Source organism: Martes martes (assembly GCF_963455335.1).
Source record: "Martes martes genome assembly, chromosome: X".
Lineage (NCBI taxonomy): Eukaryota > Metazoa > Chordata > Mammalia > Carnivora > Mustelidae > Martes > Martes martes.
In genome coordinates, this window is record NC_137897.1 from 56,660,640 (window position 1) to 56,683,113 (window position 22,474).

The 22,474-nt window shown below is 44.7% G+C and overlaps 1 protein-coding gene across 1 annotated transcript; it reads right to left on the reverse strand.

The window, feature by feature from the left end:
- Positions 1-1,061: 1,061 nt before the first annotated feature.
- ERCC6L (ERCC excision repair 6 like, spindle assembly checkpoint helicase) lies at positions 1,062-21,126 on the reverse strand. The gene is made up of 2 exons (XM_080794752.1): positions 21,052-21,126; positions 1,062-5,674 (listed from the first exon to the last, which is right to left on the reverse strand). The coding sequence occupies exons 1-2, from the start codon at positions 21,117-21,119 to the stop codon at positions 2,035-2,037; spliced, it is 3,708 nt and encodes a 1,235-aa protein (XP_080650878.1). The 5' UTR covers positions 21,120-21,126; the 3' UTR covers positions 1,062-2,034.
- Between the last annotated feature and the right edge of the window lie 1,348 nt (positions 21,127-22,474).

Genomic DNA, 22,474 nt, shown 5'->3' on the forward strand with positions numbered 1-22,474 from the left:
TTTTTTAATAAACATATAATGTATTTTTATCCCCAGGGGTACAGGTCTGTGAATCGCCAGGTTTACACATTTCACAGCACTCATCATAGCACATACCACATACCCTCCCCAATGTCCATATCCCCACCACCCTCTCCCGTCCCCCCTCCCCCTAGCAACCCTCAGAATAAATAAAATCTTTTTTTTAAAGATTTTTATTTATTCATTTGACAGACACAAGTAGGCAGAGAGGCAGGCAGAGAGAGAGGAGGAAGCAGGCTCCCTGCTGAGCAAAGAGCCCGATGCGGGGCTCGATCCCAGGACTCCAGGATCATGACCTGAGCCGAAGGCAGAGGCTTTAACCCACTGAGCCACCCAGGCGACCCAGAATAAATAAAATCTTAAAAAAAAAAAGTTGTATGTAGATTTTCGACTGTGTGGGGAGGTTGATACTGCTGACCCCCCCGTTGTTGAAGGGTTAACTGTAGTTTCTAAACTTTTTATATATAATTCATATATTTATTGATCGACTTTTAAAGATGTTATTTGACAGCGAGATAGAGCCAGAGAGCACAGTGGGAGGAATGGCAGAGGGAGGAGAAGCAGTCTCCCTGCCTAAGGAGCTGGATATGGGGCTTGATCCCAGGACCCTGGGACTATGACCTGAGCCGAAGGCAGATGCTTAACTGAGCCACCAAGGCGCCCCCAACTGATACATTTAAATTTTATATATATATGAATGACACATTTTCCTGAGTTCTGTGTGCTGTTCTAGCAAATTACTGAACCTGAAGGTACAGTCAGGGGAGTCCTCAATTTGTAGCCATGCTGGGCAGAAGTATGGATGACAGGGGGACCCAGTACTAGCAACTGGCACTGGAAGCAAGGGCAGTTTTACGGGAGTGAGCCTTTAAACCTATGGAATCTGACCCTAACTCCAGGTAGTGTCCAAACTGAGTCGGACTGTGGGACACCCAGTGGCTCTCTGCAGAGAACCGGAGAGGCTATTTGGTTTGGAAAACCTCCACAGATTTGGGGTCCTAAGTGTCATCAGTAAAAACAGCTCAGTACATTCAGTGCAGTAAAGACATTTTATTATAATGTTCCACTAGGTAACACACGGTTTTAAAAAAATCCATTTCACCCCCTGCTATGTGATCTTGGGTGGGTCACAGCCACACTGAGCCTTAGTTTCCTCAACTAAATCAATGTAAATGCCACCGTCAAACTCAAAGGATGATGGCGAGGATTAAACAAGAAACCTGTGTAGAGTACCCAGTACACGGGAGATACTCCACGGATGCTAGTTCCCGGTCTCGAGTACGGGGTGTAGAGTGCTACACTGGGCTTGGGGTTTCTGAGAGGCAACCAAACTCCTTCGCAGTCCACCACCCAAAGACACAATGCGCTGGCCTGGGACAGAGCACAGTTGGTGGTGAATGAAGAATGGCGAAGTTGGCGGCAAAGTGACTCCAGAGTAGGGTGCCAGGGAGAACAGAGCCTAGCCCCAGGGACCTGAGCCCAGCCTTCTGCTGTACGGGCATGAAATAGCACGGTAATAAGCCAGTCTTAGATTTAGAATTCTAGTAAGCTCCTGCTTCAACTCAGGAACTTCTGTATGCATTTGCTCGTGCCATCTTAGCGAAAGAAAGTGAATGGAAAAGGAAACAATTGAGAGTAACTTTACTGTTCTTATCTGGACAGAAGGGACCCCTTCCAAAATAAAATTAAGAATGGCCAGAATAACTTCACAAAAACTTTTCTAGATATAACGGAGTTGAGTGTATCGAGTGTGTCTAAAAGAAAAAGGTTAAGACTGCTCAAGGAAAGCGGTATTAACCTAGTGTTCAGAATTCCAGAATGTATGTATGGAGCGGGGGAGGTAGGAACGAGTACGGGGTAAAGGCTGAATGTACAGAACAGTTAAAAACAAAACCTTGCTTTTCAAGACCTCTCTCACCTCAAGCCTAAATGCTTCATGCTCCCCAAGACCCCAGTCACGGGAATGCATGCATTCACACTCAGCATTTCACTTTACCAACACACAGGTTAGTCTCAGGTTTTATTAAGTTGCTTATACAAACTTAACGTCATGAGCATGACTTCCGGGTCGGCACTTTTTATGTCAAGCGCTTTCACGAAGCAGTTTAAGGCCTCCTGTATTTGCCCACGGTCTTTCAGTTCTTTCCCACGGGTGACAAGAGTCTCATAGTCGGTCCCAGCCTCCGCTGCCTCCTTCCGGGGAGAATCAAGCAACTGCCCACTGGACAAAGGCTCGGGGTCGCCAGGAGGGCTAGTTAACCGGCTGGACTCGTCCTCTGAAGGCAGCGTTTCGCCAGGAGGCCCTTCTGTGCTCTCTGAGGCTTCGCCACTGCTCTCCTCTGCTCCTTCCTTGGAATCATTTGCTGCAGCCTCTGCTCCACTGCTGCTGTCAGGCTCTTCCTCCATATCTTCCACATGATCTAAAACCACATTGACAAGAGACCTCCTAGAAGCCAGGGATCGTCTAGGGTGGATGGACTTACTTACCCTATCAGGGATGTTCGGTGAGAAGAACCTTCCTGAGGGACTGATGTCACTTTTGGGAGTCGAAGCATCGAACTGTTTCACAGGTAAGAACAGAAAGGGAGAGGTGGTGAGTGCATCTGTGCTTGAAGTATCTTTAAAAGTATTGTCTTCATCTTCACCATCTGAAACGATCCTTCTGGCTTTCCTTCTGCCTCTCACGTTACCCACTACTTCTTCCGGCTCGTCATCGGTCTCCAAAAGATCCACACTGAGATGTGCTTTGTCCCACTCAAGCTCTGCCTGAGAATGAGCTGCAGAACCACACAAGCTCTTTTCGTCCTCAGCGTGCTGCGAAGACTGCCTGGAAAGATTTTGTCTGCTGTCTGCAGAGTCTTCCAAGAAAAGATTGAAATCACATGCATACTGCGATGAGGAGGCTACACGTTCCTCTTCCAACTTGGCCACATTTGCTTGAGTGTCCTGCAGTGCACTGTGGGATGCTGACAAGTAGCCATCGGCTCTTCTAATTACAGATGCGTTAGGTTCTGTTTGACTTTCAAGGGCCACGGGACTCACGGGCCAGGGGTTGCAGTGTGGTAATGTCTCAGCAGCGTTTGGTTGCTCTGGATCTGGCCCCAGATCAGCTCTGACCGCTTTGCTCGGTAGAGAGTTAAAATCTCCCAGAGGGTTCTCTTGCAGCGTCCCCCATGTTGGCCCCTCTCGCAATGCCTCCGTTTGTAGAACCATTCCCAATGAGTTGGTCCAGATTTCATCTACACTCCCACACCCCTCAGGTAAAGTAGCTACAGAACCAGCATCGGATGTCCTTTTGGGGGAGTGACTACCGTCTTGTGAGACGGTAACATTCATCTTTATACTGGAGACGTCTTGATTCTCACTCTCTTCAGGCAGATCATCAATGATGACACTCGCCATTTGGGAACTGATTTCTTCTTCCTGGGTATGATAAGTAGGTAGAAGTGGTGAGTGCCGAGGCTGAGGTTTATTCAGTTCAGGGCATTTCTTCTTCATTTGAGAAGGGAAGAGGGGTTCTGTCAGCCAAGTCCCCTCATTTCCAGCTCTTTGTCTTCCCGCTAAGAGCTCTGTATTTTGAGACTCTAATTCCACAAGGAACTGAGCTTTCTGAACCCTTTGTTGAATATAGTGGGATTCTTCAATCACGTCGAGCTCTTCTTTAACAGACAGATCACGTGTGTACATCAAGTCATGGTCTGAGATTCCAGCTATCCCCAAAGAGTGCAGGTAGGCAATATGTTCATCCAGTATCTTATCAGATCTCCTCTGGGCAGCATGCAAAGATTGAAGCTGCAGCTGGGTTGCAGAGTGCTGAAAATCCTCAATGGTGAAGAGCTCTCTTAATTCTTGTTTCGTAAAATACCGGAAAGGGTTCTTCTTGTCGCCAGTAGTTTGCCTTATCAGTGAGTCCTTGAAAACCTGTCTTCTGTATATTTTTTCCTCTACAGTCCCACAAGTAATCAGCCTATAAACTACAACATTTTCCTTTTGGCCAATTCGGTAGACTCTGTCCACAGCTTGAGCGTCAGTTGCAGGATTCCAGCTTGGGTCAAAAATGACCACTCTGGTTGCTGCAGTCAGTGTTAAGCCAACACCACCTACCTGAGTGGTAAGCAGAAAAACAGAGTACTCTCTATTTTGCTGGAATAAGTTAATTCTTTTTTCTCGTTCCACAAGATGAGTAACTGTCCCATCGATTCGCAGTATCTTAAAGTGCCGATTCTTTAGGAGGTGTTCAATGATGTTCAGAATTTGTCTTGACTGGGAAAACACCAGAGTTTGATGCCCTTCATCTCGCAGTCGCTTCAGCAGCTCTATCAGAAATATCATTTTTCCAGATTCTTCCATGAGTGTATCATCAGTTATCTGATCAATGTGGCCCACATCTGAGGAATCTTCCCCTTCATTTTCACCTTGAACAGAGAATTGCACAGACCCTAAATTCAACAAATGACAAGCCCGTGCAGAGAGCAGCCTAGGATGATCACACAGCTTCTTTAAGACACCTAGCTCAGCCAGAGGTGAGCGTGTCTCCATTAATAGCTCCTTGATATGATCTAGAGACACAAATTTCCTGTATATTTCTTCTTGTAAAGGCACAAGACGTATCCAAATAATTAAGTCATTTTTCCTGGAAAGAGAAGGCATTTCACAAATGGCACCAACATCTGGATTCTCTGCACTAAGTCCGACCTCTGGGGTGCTTGACTTTTTCTTTTGTACCTCTTCTTTAGTCCTCCTGAGAAAATAGGGTTTTATGATTGCCATCAAGTTTTCAGATATTTTAAATCCTAAGGCTTTTTCCCCTGGGGTAGCATCCTTCTCTCGTGCTCTCGTAATAGGATTTTCATACTCCATCTTAAAAGTTTTTAATGTTCCTAGCAGGGACCCTTGACAAGCAAAATCAAACAGGGACCACAGTTCTTGTAAATTATTCTGGATTGGGGTTCCTGTGAGGAGGATGCGATTCCTGGTAGGGACAGCGCGAGCACATATCGCTGACTTAGTGGATGAGGTTTTTATTTTATGTGCTTCGTCAAGGATGACATAGTCCCACACAAACTCTTGGCCATTCAAGCTTGAAAGCTGCTGCCAATTATTGATTAACATTTGGTACGTGGTGATAATGACACCATTCCTTTGCTGAATCCGACTGAGGTTTCTGGTACGTTCATCCTTACTCGGACCGTGAAAGGTTTTGACTCTCATTCCTGGAGTCCACTTAACAAACTCTTTTATCCACGTGCTAATGAGATTGGTTGGCATGATGAGCAGCACGTGACTCACAAGTGTAGCATCAAACATACCAGAAAGGAAAGCAATGATTTGAACAGTCTTCCCTAATCCCATATCATCTGCTAAGATGCCTCCTTTTCTTCCATCCCTATATAGGCTATAGAGGAAAGCTACACCTTCCTTCTGGTGCTCAAATAGTTGGTTGTGCAGTTCTCGATAAAGCAGCAGGCCAGAGTTGCACACATCTGTGAATTCATCATCTCCATGTTCTGCTAACTCCTCCAAGGCTTCCTGTATTTTCTGGATTCTGCTCATCACCTTTTCATTGGGGAAAATGTCCTTTGCCAAATTGAAAAGTTTAAAAGCTTCTTCCAGATCCCCATTCTTAGTTGCTTCTTTGGCCTCTTTCACATATCTGTTAAAAAAAAAAGGTAAAAGATATAGATATAGGGAGAGAGAGATTAGAGAGGAAGGAAACAGATTGAACATTCAATCTAAGAACACTTTAGGGTCCATTTTGGAATTGGAACTGCGGTTGGGCTTTTAATATCCTCAATTCAAGATGGGAAAGATTAGCAGAGAAGATGCCAATGAAAGGTGACATCACTTAAGACACACACCCACCAGATACCGCCAGCAACAACTTCAGGCACTGCTTGTGAGAAATGTATGTGCAAAGGTTATTGGTTCCATGGTATTTAAGAAAAAATGCCACCCATAATAAGTATGGAGTGATATTTTCTTGTAAAATCAAGCAGCCAACCCAAATCATGGGAGCGTGGAAACGGGAAAGATACATGGGCACTCATTTCTCAGTCCTTATTTTTCCAGACCTCTGTGATACATTTGACACTCATGATCACTCCCTCAAAATTCCCTCCTTCCACTGGATTCCTCTAGATTCCTCCTGGTTTCCTCCCCCATCACTGGCCATTGCTTCTGTGTCCTTGGGCTCCTATTCTTCCAATAGGCCTGGCCCTTCTCATCCTTTTACTTTCTCTTCTGGCTTTCCACTCCCACCTAATGTGCTCATGAAATCACTCTCCCCATCCCAAGGCTTGCCCAAAAACTCTAGTCTAGACCCACATTCCAGCTGCCTTCCAGACGTCTCCACTTAAAAACATCTCAGAGGTACCTCAAGTTCAATTAATCCCAAATTAAACTCATTATTTCCCCTCTAAAAACATGTGTCCCCACCATTTATGTGGTAGTAAACTGACACTACCATCAACTTAGACGTACATGCTAGAAATCTGAAGATCATCCTTGACTCTAATTCACATGAGTCATCCTTAACCCCTCCCCTCTTTTAATCACCCCCTGCCACAGCCAAACAATCCCCAAACCCTACTAACTTTATCTTCCAAGTATAACCTGTGCCTTCATCTCCACTACTACTACTGTGGTTCAAGTCACCACCACCTCTGGCCTGGGTAATGGCAACTTCCTATTCACTGATCTCTGTACATCCACTCTTGGCCCCTCTAATGCATTCTCTATACAGCAGACAGTGATACTGTCTTAAAATGTAAAAGAAAAAAAATGTAAAAGAAATCATGTCACTTCTCTGCTGAAAATTCTCCAGTGGTTTATAGTGAGCTGATTCTGAAAGGATACCAAAATAATTCGCTGAGGAAAGGAGAGTCTTTTTGACCAATTATCATGTGCAAAAGGATGAAACTGGTTCCCTACCTCACACCATACACAAAAATTAATTCAAAATGGATCAAAGATCTAAATATAAGAGCTAAAACTACAAAAACCATAGAAGAAAATATTGGCATAAATCTTTTCAACCTTGTATTTGGCAATGCTTTCTTAGATATGATGCCAAACACACAAGGAACCAAAAGAAAAATAAATTGGGCTTCACCAAATGAAAAACTTGTGTTTCAAAGGATACCATCAAGAAAGTGAAGACAACCCAAAGATTGGGAGAAATATTTTTGAATCATGTATCTGATAAAGGATTTAGACCTAAAACATACAAAGAAATCTTACAACTCAATAATTAAAAGACAATTAACACAAGGGCATCTGGGTGGCCCAGCTGGTTAAACAACTGACTCTTGATTTTTGGCTCAGGTCATGATCTCAGGGTGGTGAGATGGAACCCTGTGGTGGGCTCAGCAGGAAGTCTGAGATTCTCTCTCTCGGCCCCTCCCCTGCTCATGCACACACACTCTCTAAAATAAATAAATCTTTTTAAAAAGACAATACAATTTTAAAATGGGCAAAGGATCTGAATAGACATTTCTCCAAAGAAGATCTACAAATGGCTAATAAGCATGACATAATGCTCAACATCATTTGCCATCAGGGAAATGCAAACCAAAACCACAATGAAATACCCACTTTATGCCCATGAGGATGACTAGAATAAAAAGGCAAGAAAATACCACGTTAGTGACAATGTGGAAAAATTGGAACTCTCATGATGCTGTTGGCGGGAATGTAAAATGGTGCAACTGCTTTGGAAATCAGTTTGTCAGTTCCTCAAAAAAGTTATACATGGAGGAACACCTGGGTGGCTCAGTGGGCTAAGCGTCTGCCTTCAGCTCAGGTCATGATCCCAGGGTCCTGGGATTGAGTCCCACATTGGGCTCCTTGCTCAGCAGGGAGTCTGCTTGTCCCTCTCCCCATAACTCGTGCTCATGCTCTCTCTCTCTCTCTCTCAAATACATAAATAAATAAATAAGAACTGAATAATTAAGTAAATGAATGGTGGATAGTGGAAGCCAGGGTTCTCACCTGTTAGAATGGAGAAGCAAGAGGAGACAGAATGATCCATGTGGTAATGGATCAGCGTTAGAGACATCAGTATAAACCCAGGTTTTAACACAGAAACAGATGGTTACACAAAGAATATTTACAGTGGCCTATATACACGGAGATTAGTATACACATGTATTTCCTTGCTCTGTCAGGTGAGAGGGCCTAGAAGCAAGGAAACCTTAGTAGCGACAAGTATGCCTAGCACCCAGATCTTGTTGTTGTTTTTTTTAAAGGTTTTATTTATTTATTTGACAGAGAGACACAGTGAGAGAGGGAACACAAGCAGGGGGAGGGGGAGAAGGAGAAGCAGGCCTCCCGCCGAGCAGAGAGCCCGATTCGGGGCTCGATCCCAGGACCCTGGGATCATAACCTCAGCTGAAGGCAGACGCTTAATGATTGAGCCACCCGGGGAACCCCCGGATCTTGGTTTCTAATACCATTCTCCAATAAAAGGAACGTGGGCTCCTTGGAAAAAGGACCTGGGCTGATTCTAGGACTGTGGCAGGAAATATGTCAGAAGAGCCTGGGGCATCTTGTAGTGTCAGAAAGTGAGGAAGTGCTCAAACAACACCCCACAATGATGTGAGTCTGGCAGATACACAGGAGCCAAATGAAAGCACTCCCAGTGGTCAGAGCTGGAATAACCTGAGCAACAAAATGAAGTAGTATTGGACTAGAACCCAAAATATAAAATAAATGAATCCACTGATAAAAATGAGTGAACAAAAAAAGAGACAAATCTCTGCCCTTAGGGAGATGGAGCATGACTCCTATTCCTTAAATGTGTCCTGCATACTAACATCCTCCCAAAAAGCACAGAGTGGGGGCACCTGGGGGGCTCAGTCGGTGAAGTGTCTGCCTTCGGCTCAGGTCATGATCCCAGGGTGGTGGGATCGAATCTCGCATCGGGCTCTCTGCTCAGCAGGGAGCCTGCTTCTCCCTCTCCCTGCCCCTCCCCCTGCTTGTGCTCTGTCTCTAACAAATAAATAAATAAAATCTTTAAAAACAAAAAAGAGTGTGGAAAGTTATGGTGGGGCAGAGAGGGGGAAAGGGCACAACAAGTAACTTTAAAGAGGAGAAACCTGGCAAACAGTAAGTCAGCCCAGTGATTACAGTCAACATCAACAACGATCTATCCCATTAACAGTATGTGCCTCTGGGACGCCTGGGTGGCTCAGTTGGTTAAGCCGCTGCCTTGGCTCAGGTCATGATCCCAGAGTCCTGGGATCGAGTCCAGCATCGGGTTCCTTGCTCGGCAGGGAGCCTGCTTTTCTCGCTGCCTCTGCCTGCCTCTCTGCCTGCTTGTGTGTACTCTCTCTCTCTCTGGCAAATAAATAAAATCTTAAAAAACAAACAAACAAACAAACAAACAAAAAAACAGTATGTGCCCCTGATAACAATTCATGAGAAGGGCACTTTATCTCTGTAGTCTTTGCCCACAAAACCAAAAACCCCAGTCTAATCATGACAATGACAAATCCCAATTGACAGAACATTCTAGAAATACCTAACCAACAGTCCTCAAAACTGTCAAGGTCATCAAAAACAAAGAAAGTCCAAGAATCTGTCACAGACAAGAAGAACCTAAGGAGACAGATGACTGAACGTAAAGTGGTGTCTTAGATAGGATGCTGGAATGGAAAAAGGACTTACATGAAACCACGGAAGTCTAAAATGATGGGTTTAGTTAATAATAATGTATTGGTATTGGTTTACTGACTGTGATTACTGTACCATACTAATGTGAGATGTTAACAAGAGGGGAAACTAGGTGTGGGCTACGTGAGAAACCTCTGCACTCTATCTGGAATATTTCTGCAAATCTAAAACTACTCTAAAATTACCTTTACTGGGGTTCCTGGGTGGCCCAGTGGGTTAAAGCCTCTACCTTCGGCTCAGGTCATGATCCCAGGGTCCTGGGATCAAGCCCCGCATCAGGTTCTCAGCTTGGCAAGGAGCCTGCTTCCCTTCCTCTCTCTCTGCCTGCCTCTCTGCCTACTTGTGATCTCTCTGTCAAATAAATAAATAAAATCTTTTTTAAAAAAAGGAAATTAAAAAAAATTTTAAAAATTACCTTTACTTGGGGCACCTGGGTGGCTCTGTCAGTTAAATGTCTGCCTTCGGCTCAGGGCATGATCCCAGGGTCCTGGGATCGAGCCCCGCATCAGGCTCCCTACTCAGAGGGGAGCCTGCTTCTCCCTCTGCCTGGCACTCCCCCTGCTTGTGTTCTCTCTGACAAATAAATAAATAAATAAAATATTTTTTAAAAAATAAATAAAATTACCTTTACTTAAGGCCCCCCCCAATCTATCTGTTTGTGTTATCTGCCTGAACTTGAGAGCAGGGATAGGGATCAGGTTTTAGAGCACTCAGTGAAAGCCAAGTGAATGAAAGAGGAAGAGGAGGAAAAGAGGAAGAAAAGAGCTTGCTGGCTGCCAAGACTGCTATTCCTTCTGTGGCAGGTCAGCTGCCCACCTCCCCAACTCTGCTGGGCTACAGAAATAAGTTACATTCCCTATTACTCTGCTCTTGAACCTGAGGGCATAGCGGTAACCACTGGACTCCTCCATCCTGGTGCCAGCCCCTGAACTTGTTCTCTGCTCTCCCTTTCCTCCCAGCCCTTCCCACCTGCCGGGTGCCTTCACCTGGCCAACCGGTCTCCTGGCTTGTCTGTGGTTCAGAGCTTGAAGGAGAAACTATGTCATTTTTTATTACTATTAGATCGTTTCCAAATCCCTCAACTGGTAACCTGTGCAGTATCCTGAACCCTTGTGTAGCCTGGGCCTCTAACTCCAGCCAGGCCTCCTCCCCAGAAAGTCAAGCACTGCCCATGAACCCCAGCTCTGGGCCTGACTCCCCCAAATCATACACCAACCTTTTAAATGGCAACTGTCTGCCTAGACTTCTTACCACCAGCCTAAGACTCCTATTGCTGGGCTCTACCCATCCTCTGGCATTCCCACATTTGTCAACCTTCTGCCTGAAACACAGAAGGTGCCTGTTAGCACCACTTTCTGAATGCACCCAACCCGTCAGCCAAGCTGCTTCACAGTTCCTGTTCCACCTGAGTTCGTGGGTCTAATACAACACCTCAGGTCTTCCCCTCTACCCGTCTGCTCCACCAATGAAGTCGGACCCAGGACAGTATTCTTACCCTATAATGGAACTGGTGGGGGGATGAAATCTGCCTATTACAGCACCACCCTGGATATCTGCTTATTTACAAGACTACAGTGTTTTCTGTAATACAGTTTGATTTAGCTGCTCAGCCTCTGATCACTTCCATTTTCCAGGGCTTGAAAGGAAGAATGTCATTTTTTACTGCTAATGCAATCATGTGTCCATCTCTAACACACAGGATGCCTAATGATCTGGAGTACTTAACACTTCCTGGGATTGTATTTTTTTTTTCTCCCAAAATCACTCCCCTGTTCTTCTTGGGCATGGCTGGAGAGAAGCTAGGCCTGCTTGGGAGCCAAGGGGACAAGGGAAAAGTAACCAGTTCAGGAGAAAGAAACTCCTCTCAAGCAGAACAAGGAGAAAAACAGTGCCAGAGTATGGAAGAAGGCCAGTTTTTATTTTCATTTACCAATTTCATAACTACTTAAAGGTCACTTAACACATGAGGCTCCGATATGTTAAAGAACTACTGAGATGCAAAACTGTCAACCCAACTGTCATTTCATAGCAAGGGACAATAAAACAAAAATCTTTATATTTTCATGAGTATACCTGAAATTACATCCCTAGAACATGATTCCCTTTAAGGATCATTCTAAAGGATATACAGAAAGATTATATAGAGACAAACACCAGGTTCTGGAGGGTCCTTCGGAACATTCCCTATGATAATCTTCTGGAATATGATGGAATATGGAACCGAATGCAAAGACCCAAACCCAGTAAAACTGCTTCACATGCAAAGCAACTGAAGTTGTTCTTTTTTTAAAAGACTTTATTTATTTAATAGACAGACAGACAGAAAGAGAAACAGTGAGAGAGTGAACAAAAGCAAGGGGAGTGGGAGAGGGAGAAGCAGGCTACCCACTGAGCAGGTAGCCTGATGTGGGGTTCAATCCCAGGACCCTGGGATCATGTCCTGAGCCAAAGGCAGACTCTTAACGACCGAGCCACCCAGGCACCTCTGAAGTTGCTTTGTTTTCTAACCTACCTAACTTGGATTTTTATGGGATTTCTCCTGATTTTTAATGGTAATGAATGCATAAGTTTTGTTTTGTTTTTTTTAAGATTTTATTTATTTGACAGAGATCACAAGCAGGCGGGGGGGGGAGCAGGCTCCCCGTTGAGCAGAGAGCCTGATGTGGGGCTCAATCCCAGGACCCTGGGATCATGACCTGAGCTGAAGGCAGAGGTTTAACCCACTGAGCCACCTAGGAACCCCACTGATGCATAAGTTTTAAAAACACTGGGCACAGGGTGCCTGGGTGGCTCAGTCAGTTAAGTGTCTGCCTTTGGCTCAGGTCATGATCCTGGGTCCTGGGGTCAAGTCCCACCTTGGGCTCCCTGCTCATCGGGGAGTCTGCTTCTCCCTCTGCCTCTGCCCCTCACCCTCCACTTGTGCTCTCTCTCTCAAATAAATAAATAAAATATTAAAAAGAAAAAACACTGGGCAAAACAAATAAAACTTATCTCTGAACATGGCTCATGGGCTGCCACTTTGTGACCTCTGGCTTATTTCAGCTAGAAGTGCCATTGGCTTTGGCTGGTTCTCTCCAAATGCTTCCTCCTAAAAAATAGTAGGCCTATGGCTCTTTGGATAGGGGCCTACACAAGATTTGGTTTGGAGCTTAACATTGTCCTTCTAGGGCACCTGGGTGGCTCAATTTGTTGAGCGTCTGCCTTTGGTTCAGGTCATGATCCTGGGGCCCTGGGATCAAGTCCCTCATTGGGCTCCTTGCTTGGTGGGGAGTCTGCTTCTCCCTCTGCCCTTCCCCCTGCTCGTACTTTCTCTCTCTCTCCTGCAAAATATGGATAAATAAAATCTTAAAACAAGCAAATAAAAACAAGACTGTCCATCTACATATTCTGTTTCACCTATAAGACCAATCACTTAAAGAGAGTTTTCTATAGATAAAGTAAAACCTTTTATATAGAAGTTTTTACTATAGAAAAAGGTTTTCTATAGTATTCATTATCTATGTCACTAGCTTTGGATTCCACAGATGAGAACTATCTGAACCAAACCACATGGTCCCAAAGAGATCCAAGATTCTCTGTGCTCTTTCAGGTCCTTTATATCCTGCCATAAAGAGACTGCAAACAGGCAGGGAGAGCAAGACTGATTTCAAAGTGCATAAAGGCAAGCAGGGATCTAGTCCCGCTCTTCTGTTACTCAGGCCTGAAAATTTTGGTTGAACAGGGCAAAATATGCTTCTGCCAGAATACACAGGAAGACAGCATCCTCTTACATGTTAACATGCCCTCAGAAAGCAGCTGAATTTGCTGGCTAATTACTCCGGAAAAAAACAGCTAATTAATAATTATGTCAAAGCCAAAATTATCTTATTTTTCTGGCCCAGCAGATGTGCTTTGGCACCCAGATGGATCAGACCAGCCAATGGTCCTCAGCAGGATATGGCTTCATCATTTGGGAGAGCATTTGGAGGCTCACATCCTGACCGGCCCTTTCAGATAGTCTAACTAAAAATGAAAAATTCTCCAGGAACAATAGTATGTTCTTTTCGAGTAGGGACAGACCTTCAGTACTTCTAGTCCCCAGACTACCAGCCCAAGGTCATCTGGTTAACCGCTGCATTGTAGTGCAAAACTCTGGGGCTTCAAGCAAGCACTTATTCCAGAATTTGAACAAACCTGGGCTTGTTTGGAAAGAAGTCCTGAACCCTCAAGTCTGCCTTCAATTCACCTTCAGGCCACCTCGGTGGGAAAGCAGACAAGACCTTCCATTAAAATGAAAATAAAAATCTAAAAACCATTACCTAGGTGATGGTTGCAATAATAACTCATTATATTGAATTTTTGTTTTATACATTTTCCTATATATATCTGATATTTCAGAACAAGAATTGTAGAATGTTACTTGCCAAAATACAACTGAATTTGAATATTGATCTCATATCTTGCAAATTTGCTGAACTCTCTTATTAGCTCTTATTTTTCTTTTTGTGGATCCATTAGGGCTTTCTACATAAAAGATCATGTCATCTGTGAATATAGATAGTTTTATTTCTTTCTTTCCAATCTGGATGCCTTTTATTCCTTTTTCTGGCCTGTTTGCCCTGGATAGAACATGTATTATAATGTTGAATTATAATGCTGAATAGAAGTGGCGAGAGCATAATCCTGTCTTGTTCCTGATATAAGGATGGAAAGCTTTCGGTCTTTTACCATTGCTAGCTTCGAGTTTCTGGAGACACCTTTGATCAGACTGAGGAAGTTATTTTTGTATTCCTAGTTTGTTGAGTTTTTATTAAAGGGTGTTATATTTTCTTTTTTTTTAAGATTTTATTTATTGATTTGAGAGACATGGAGGGTAGGGGGTGTGGGGAGAGTGAGATCATATGTGAGCAGAGGGAGAGAGAGAAGGAGACTTCCTGCTGAGCAGAGAGCCCCACATGGGGCTTGATCCCGGGGTCCTGGAATCATGACCTGAGCAGAAGACAGACATTTAACCAGCAGAGCCACCCAGGGTACCCCCCAAATATAGCACCCCGCCAGGTGCTATATTTTCTCAAATGCTTTTTCAGCACCCATTGAGAAGAACATATGGCTTTGTCCTTTAAGTTCTGGACAAGTTTGCTCCACCTACTATGAAGCGAACAGTCAGGTAAGCAGTTGGATACAGGAGTCCACAGTTCAGAAGAGGTCAGGACTACAGAAAAAAATGTGAAAATTCTCAGCATAAAGATGGGATTTAAAGCAAAGAACTTGGATAAGATCGCCAAATGAAGGAATATAATTACAAAACAAAGGAATATAATTACAAAACAACAAAACGTGGTACTCCAAACAACACTGCAGCAATAAAAACATTTACAGAAGAATTACGGCTCATGAATACAAAAACAATGATTAAGTTAGAAAATCATCACTTTGGGGCGCCTGGGTGGCTCAGCTGGTTAAACGACTGCCTTCAGCTCAGGTCATGATCCCCAAGTTCCGGGATCGGGTCCTGCATAGGGCTCCCAGCTCCACAAGGAGTCTGCTTCTCCCTCTGACCTTCTCCCCTCTCATGCTCTCTCTCAAATAAATAAAGAAAGAAAATCACCACTTTGTAATTTCTAATGAAATAACTGATTTGGGGGCGCCTGGGTGGCTCAGTGGGTTAAGCCACTGCCTTCGGCTCAGGTCATGATCTCGGGGTCCTGGGATCGAGTCCCGCATCGGGCTCTCTGCGCAGCAGGGAGCCTGCTTCCCTCTCATTCTCTCTGCCTGCCTCTTTGCCTACTTGTGATCTCTGTCAAATAAATAAATAAAATCTTTAAAAAAAAAAAAAAAGAAATAACTGATTTGGGCAATGATTATCAATGGATGAAAAGTTAATGGGGAATGGAGTGACCACAGGATGCCAAAGTATCCCCAACATAGCATTTATTCATCATAAGGGGGGAATGCAGCTTTGCAAAGGACTGATCAGCCTGTGACCACCTGAACCACCAACCTATCTTAATGTTACTAAAAGTAGGAATCTCCGACATTATATGCTTCCCAATACGATGTAATAAGTACACAGCCTCACCTTTGAAATATTCATGCCAAAAATATTGACCCTTTTTTTCCCCTCCAGAACCGCTTTTAAAAATTTGCAGTAAGGTAGAATTGACAATGCAACATTCTATTAGTTTCAGGTGCAAAACCTAATGATTCAGTATTTGGATATATTGTGAAATCATCACCACAATAAGTCTTGTTAATGTCTGTCACATAGATAATTATAGAATTTGTCTTCTTGTGAGAACTTTTAAGATTTACTCCTTTGCAACTTTCAACTATGCAATATAGTGTTATTAACTACAGTTATATGATTAACTATATAACCATGTTGATATATTACATATCCATTACTTATTAATTTTATAATTGGATGTCTGTACCTTTTCACTCCCTTCCCCCATTTTGCCCACCCTCCAGACCTCCATCTCTGGCAATCACCAATCTGTTCTCTGTATCTATGAGCTTGTGTTTTTTTTTTTTTTAAGATTCCACATACAAGTGAGATCATATGGTATTTGTCTTTCTGTCTGACTTACTTTACTTAGCATAATGCCCTCAAGGTCCATCTGTGTAGTCACAAATGGCAAAATTTTATTCTTTTTTTAGTGCTGAATAATATTCGTGTGTGTGTGTGTGTGTGTGTGTGTGTGTAGAGCACATTTCTTTATCCATTCCATCCAGCCTTTAAATTTAAATTACAGGAGACGGGGCGCCTGGGTGGCTCAGTGGGTTAAGCCTCTGCCTTCGGCTCAGGTCATGATCTCGGGGTCCTGGGATCGAGCCCCACGTTGGGCTCTCTGCTCAGCGGGGAGTCTGCTTCCCCCTCTCTCTCTCTTTGCCTGCCTGCCTACTTGTGATCTCTGTCAAATAAATAAAATCTTTAAAAAATAAATAAATAAATAAATAAATAAATTACAGGAGGCAGGAGAACAAGCTAATGACACTACAAGGTATTCATAAGACTAATCCAAATAATTGGCATAGAAATAAAAAAAGTCAGTGGGATGCCTGGGTGGCTCTGTCGGTTAAGCGTCTGCCTTTGGCTCAGGTCATAATCCCAGGGTCCTGGGACGGAGCCCCACATCGGGCTCCTTGCTCAACGGGAAGCCTGCTTCTCCCTCTGCCTGCCGCAACCCCTACTTGTGCTCACGCTCACCTGCTCACTCCCTCTCTCTCACAAATAAATAAATTAAACTAAAAAAAAAGAGAATTTGAAGGTTGGAGTGCTGTGATGTCTGAGAATTTATTTTTTTAAAGATTTTATTTATTTATTTGACAGAGAGCGAGAGAGCACAAGCACCCAGGCACCCCAAGAATTTACTTTAAAGTACATTAGACCAAAAAAAGTGAGGCTGTGAGGAGGAATCAGCAGAATCTGAGAAGCAGCAACCTGTAAGGTAAGAAGAAAATCATAAGAGTCAGGGGTCCTGGAAGCCAAAGGAATCAAGCGTTTCATGGAGAAGTGAGCAACACTGTCAAATACTGCTAGTAAGTCAAGGAAGATGAGGATTACGCAGTGACCATTCGATTTATGAACTCATTAGTGACCTTGACAAAATCAGTTTGAGTAGAGTGAGAGAAGAAAGTGGGTGACAGAATTGAGAAAGAGAGCAGCGGATGGGTGACGGCAAGAGAGTATGGCCAACAGAGTACAAACAAATGGGTGACAGAGAAAGAGAGTGAGTGAGAGACAAAAAGTGGGCAACATAAGACAGAGGGCGGGTGACAGAGATAAACAGAAGGCACATGACTCTACCAGTCATATTTTATTGCCTCTCAGTTCCAAATTCACCCCTCAATACCTGTTCTGTGATAACGGACAGAACTGCTTTAAGCAGCTCCCCTGTACAGTGAACACGATGTTCATCTTTCTCAGTAGAGGGCGCCTGAGGGACGCTGCAGGAGGAAGGGGCTCTCCTCCAGCGGCCAGCTGCAGCAGCACAGTGGGCCACGGGGTAGCCTGCGACCGCAGGCCCAGAATACATGGTCCCTCCATGACCCTGACACCTCCACCTGGCCTGGCAATAACCTTCTTGCAGCCCTCTCACACGGACACCAGCTCCCCCAGCAGCCTGCCTGTGCCTCGTGCCCCCACCTCTCCTGCCCATACACACCAAGACTCGCTGATGGCCCACTCACCACCTGCATTCCAGAAGGTTGCTTCCTGCAGGGCCGGGGGGGCGTAGACTAACTCTGGCCTGGGCCAGCCGGAGCACTGCTCTACAGTACAGTGGGCTGAACGACATCTCCCATGAGATCTGAACCTCAGCCTTGGGGTGGAGAGCCCCTTCCAAGTTTGTCCTGACTTGGGCATGCTCCCTTAGCCCAAGGACACCATAGAGAGTTTCCTTATTTCTTACAGTCACTCATTTATCAGTTTAAGATTCTATATGTTGAAATGCCTGTTTTAATATGCTGTCTGGTTTCTACCTCCTGACTGGACCCAGAACTGAGAGCAAAAGAGGGCATGTGAGAATGAAAAGAGTGGGTGACAGAAAGAAAATAGATAACAGGGATAAGGGGGGGTAACAGAATGGGTAAGAGAGAGGTAGAGAGTGGGTGATAGAGATCATGGGTGACAGAGAAAGGGGGAAGGGACAACAGTGGGGAGGATGACAGAAAGAGGGTGGGATGGCAGAGATTAAGTGGATGAGACAAAATGGACAACAGTATGGGCAGGTAGATAATAGTGTCAATAGAAATGTGACAGGAGAGAGAAGGGGGCAACAGAGAGAAAGATGTGGTAGGTGACAGAGAGACAATGGGAGAGAGGGAGCCAGAAAATATGAGTGTCAGAGAGGGAGACTGAGTGACAAAGGTGGGTGACATAGAAGGAAAGGTAATGGGTAACAGGAAGAGACAGTACAGAAGTGGGGAGAGGGGGACGCAGGGCAAGACAGGAGGTGGCAGGTGGGCATCACCAAGGGAGAGGATGACTGACACTGAGAGTATGTGACAGAGTCACTGTGTATGGCAGAAGATGAAGGTGTGTCAAAGAGGACACATGTATGCAGAGAGTGTGTGAGAGCAAGTTTCAAAGTTTTCTTTCATCTCTTAGGCAGGAGGGGCAGAGAGCTGAGGACAGAGGGACAGCAAGGGGAGAGATGAGAGAAGGAGGAGGACAGGCAGAGAGACTGTGAGAGGAGTGTGCCAAGGACAATGAGGGGTGAAGAAGGTAGAGAAGGCGATGCTTTGTGCAAGGGGCTCTCAGCATCAGGCAGATTTGGAAGAGGACAGGAGAGACTGAGAAAAAAATGGGAGAAATAAAAGAGAGATTGTGAGGTGATGGGTCATGAGAGATAGGGAGGCTATGAGGGCAAAGTGGGACTGTGAGAGCAGAAGAGGATGACTGTGGGGCACCCAGTGGCTCAGTCAGGAAAGAGCACATGAGAGCAAGTAAGAGACAGGTGCCCATGTGGGAGGTGGTATCGGGAAATTAGTGCACTGACTTTCTGGGGGTTGGGGGAAAGGAAGGAAGGGAGCTGAAGGGCTTGATCCTTACTATTTCCCCCTTTTCCAAATTGAGTCTCAGAACAGTTAAGTGATTCATTTGAGGTTTCCCAGCTAGCAGGTGGCAGAGCCATCATTTGAACCCCAAATGGCCTAGCTCTAAAGCTAGTACTCTACCACACCACACTGCCTCACTGTTTTCCCCAAATCTTCTTTAAAGAAGTCATATAACACAGTCCAAAGATATGATTTGACTCCTCTGTAAGGAAACCTTTTAGCTTTTAACAGCCTTAAAGCATACTTTTATTGAAAGGGAGACAAAACTATTTCACTGTCCCAATGTGTTTCTTTGTACCACATTAAAATTGAAAACTTCTGTGCATCAAAGGACACTACCAACAGAGTGAAAAGGCAACCTACAAATGGGAGAAAATATCTGTAAACCATTTATCTGATAAGGAGTTAATATCCAGAATATATAAAGAAAAAACAACCCACCTGACTAAAAAATGGGCAAAGGACTTGAATGGACATTTCTGCAAAGACATACAAATGGCCAATAAGTGCATGAAAAGATGCTCAACATCACTAATCCTTAGAGAAATGAAAAAAAAAAATCCCAATGAGCTACCACTTCATTATCCTTAGAATGGCTAGTAACAACCACAACAAAACCAGAATAGAACAAGTGTAGATATTGGAACCCTTGTACACTGTTGGAGGGAATGTAAAATGGTGCAGCCACAATAAAAGACCCTAGAAAAGTTAAAAATAGAATTACCACTGATCCAGCAATCCCACTTCTGGCTAGATATCCAAAAGAAGTGGAAGCAGGATCTCTAAGAGATATTTGCACACCCATGTTCAAAGCAGCTGTTCACAACAGTCAAGAGATGAAAGCAACACAAGTGTCCAGCACGGATAAATGGATAAAGAAAACGTGACACATGCATACAATGGAATATTATTCAGTCCTGAAAAGGAAGGAAATTCTATCACAGACACAGTATGGATGAACCTTGGTGAAATTATGCTATGTGAAATAAACCAGTCCCCAAAAGGTAAATATCGTATGATTCCACTTGTAGGTGGTCCCTAGAGTCAAATTCAAGGGGACAGAAAGTAGAACGATGTTTACCAGGCCCCAGGGAGCGGGGAGTTAGAAGTTAACAGGCGGTTTTAGTTTTGCCAGATGAAGAGTTCTAGAGATGGATGGGTGATGCTTTAACAACAGTACTAATGTATTTAATACCACTGAACTGTATGCTTAAGAACGGTGACGACGGTAAATTTGACGTTGTGTCTGCTTTATCGCAACTTAAAAAAAAAAGGTTTAAATCTCATTCGCACATCACCCCACCCCCCACCCTTAGCCATATGGTAAACGTTCACTCATTCTTCAACACCAACGTTTCCTTCTCTTGTGGAGCCGTAGTTGGCCATTTCCTCCTTTACCCTTACTATGCCTTGCCCATTATACCTCTTGCAGCACTTATCAAACATTATAGCGATTGTTGGTTTACTTATCCCTTTCCACTACCAAATGATAAGCAATTTGGGGGGCAGGGTCAATGTTCTACTGATCTCTGTAACCCCCAGGCCTGGTGTTTGGTACTGTAAAGAGTCGAGAAAGCCTTGATGGGTGGAAGTTCTGGCTTTTAAGAGTGCTATTTGGCAAAAAAAAAAAAAGGGGGGGGGCATCGGGAGGCTACCCAGGCTTTCGATTTAGAAATCTGAGCAGATTCCCACGCCCTACTCGGAGAACGCGAGGGCGCGTCTCACCAGGCTCCACGCCGCTGGGAGGGTCCGAGGCCTTCCCACCCCCACTCCCGGCCGGGGCCTGCGAGCGAGACCCGCCCAGCGGCGCAGACATACCTCTGGTAAAGGGCGGCCTGCTCTGGAGTTAAGGCCGCGGCTTCCACAAACCGTCCGGACGCCTCCATGACCCCCGGCTTGAATTCCAGGTAAATCAGCAGCCAATTGAATTTCGCTCGCCCCCGCCCTACGCATGCGCTGTGCGCCTGGAGGAGAGGCGGGACCAACTGTCGGCCTCCGAGCTGGCCAATCCGTAGCGCCGCGCTCCGCGCCAAAGCCTGAGCCCGCCCACGAAGGTCGCGCGCCTGCGCCTACGTGCCACGGAGCTCAGAGGCAGTCGCGGCCCCAGGGGAGAGGGGTGTGCTTGTGTCCTCTCGTCTCTCGCGTTTTTAGTCTGATACAAACCGTGCTTCTGCAGATTTGTGCGTCTGCTGTCCTCGTGAGGGAAAATGCCTGATATGACCTCAGTCATTTTAGTGGCCCCCAGAGACCTTCTCCATAGCCTGCTCTCCCAAATATCCTTCATTCCATGCTCTCCATTGCCTGGCGGGGCGCACGCTTTGAAATCAAACTCCCTGGGAGCCATGGTCTCCGTGACTTAAACACACTGAAGGTCTTCAAGAGCCAAGCCAAAGCTCTCATTTAAGAAATTAGTAGTGCAAGGGACGCCTGGGTGGCTGAGTGGGTTAAAGCCTCTGCCGTCTGCTCAGGTCATGATCCCAGGGTCCTGGGATGGAGCATCAGGCTTTCTGCTCGGCGGGGAGCCTGCTTCCTCCTCTCTCTGCCTGCCTCTCTGCCTACTTCTGCCTACTTGTGATTTCTCTCTCTGTCAAATAAATAAATAAATAAATCTTAAAAAAAAAAAAAAAGAAATTAGTAGTGCTGTAACTTACACATGGTCACCATTTCTTTAGAAGCTCCAACTAGGATGCAGTCATTTTGAAACACAGAGCTCAGAGCTTGGGACAGGAAACCCTATAACTGAGTTTAAGTGGTGTGCTTGGGGGATCCTAAATAGCAGGTTGTGGGCCCACAAATATTGCCCTTCTTATACTGATAAAAACATGGACATTGTGATTCTTCAGAACATTAACATTCAGTGTTTGAAAACTCACCTATTGACCTAGTCATGCCCACCCCAAGTCCAGAGGATTTTAAGCTTTTTGTAAATTTTATAGATCATTGGGAGTTTAAAAAGAGATCTTCTAAAAAGAGAATATGGGCTATTTTCCTGTTTCACGTGACCTTAAGGCATATTTTCATATGGCGTTAAGCCTTCTGTTAAGAAGAGTTTTAGTAAAAAAAAAAAAAAAAAGAAAAGAAAGAAAGAAAGAAAAGGAAAAGAAAAGAACAAAGAAAAAAGTGGAGTTTTAGTATACTATTCTCCCCATTTTCAGACATGAAAACTGACTTTGCCTAAGTTTTCAGAGCTGGGAAACGGCAGAGCCACAATTCAGTACCAGGTCTATATGGACAAAAATGA

What these genes read in the sequence shown, in the direction of transcription:
- ERCC6L (XM_080794752.1), bottom strand. Translation starts at nt 21,119, where the DNA reads ATGGAGGCGTCCGGACGGTTTGTGGAAGCCGCGGCCTTAACTCCAGAG. An exon ending in CAGGCCGCCCTTTACCAGAG is followed by an intron (nt 5,675 to 21,051) that starts GTATGTCTGCGC and finishes TTTTTTTAACAG; the next exon opens with ATATGTGAAAGAGGCCAAAG.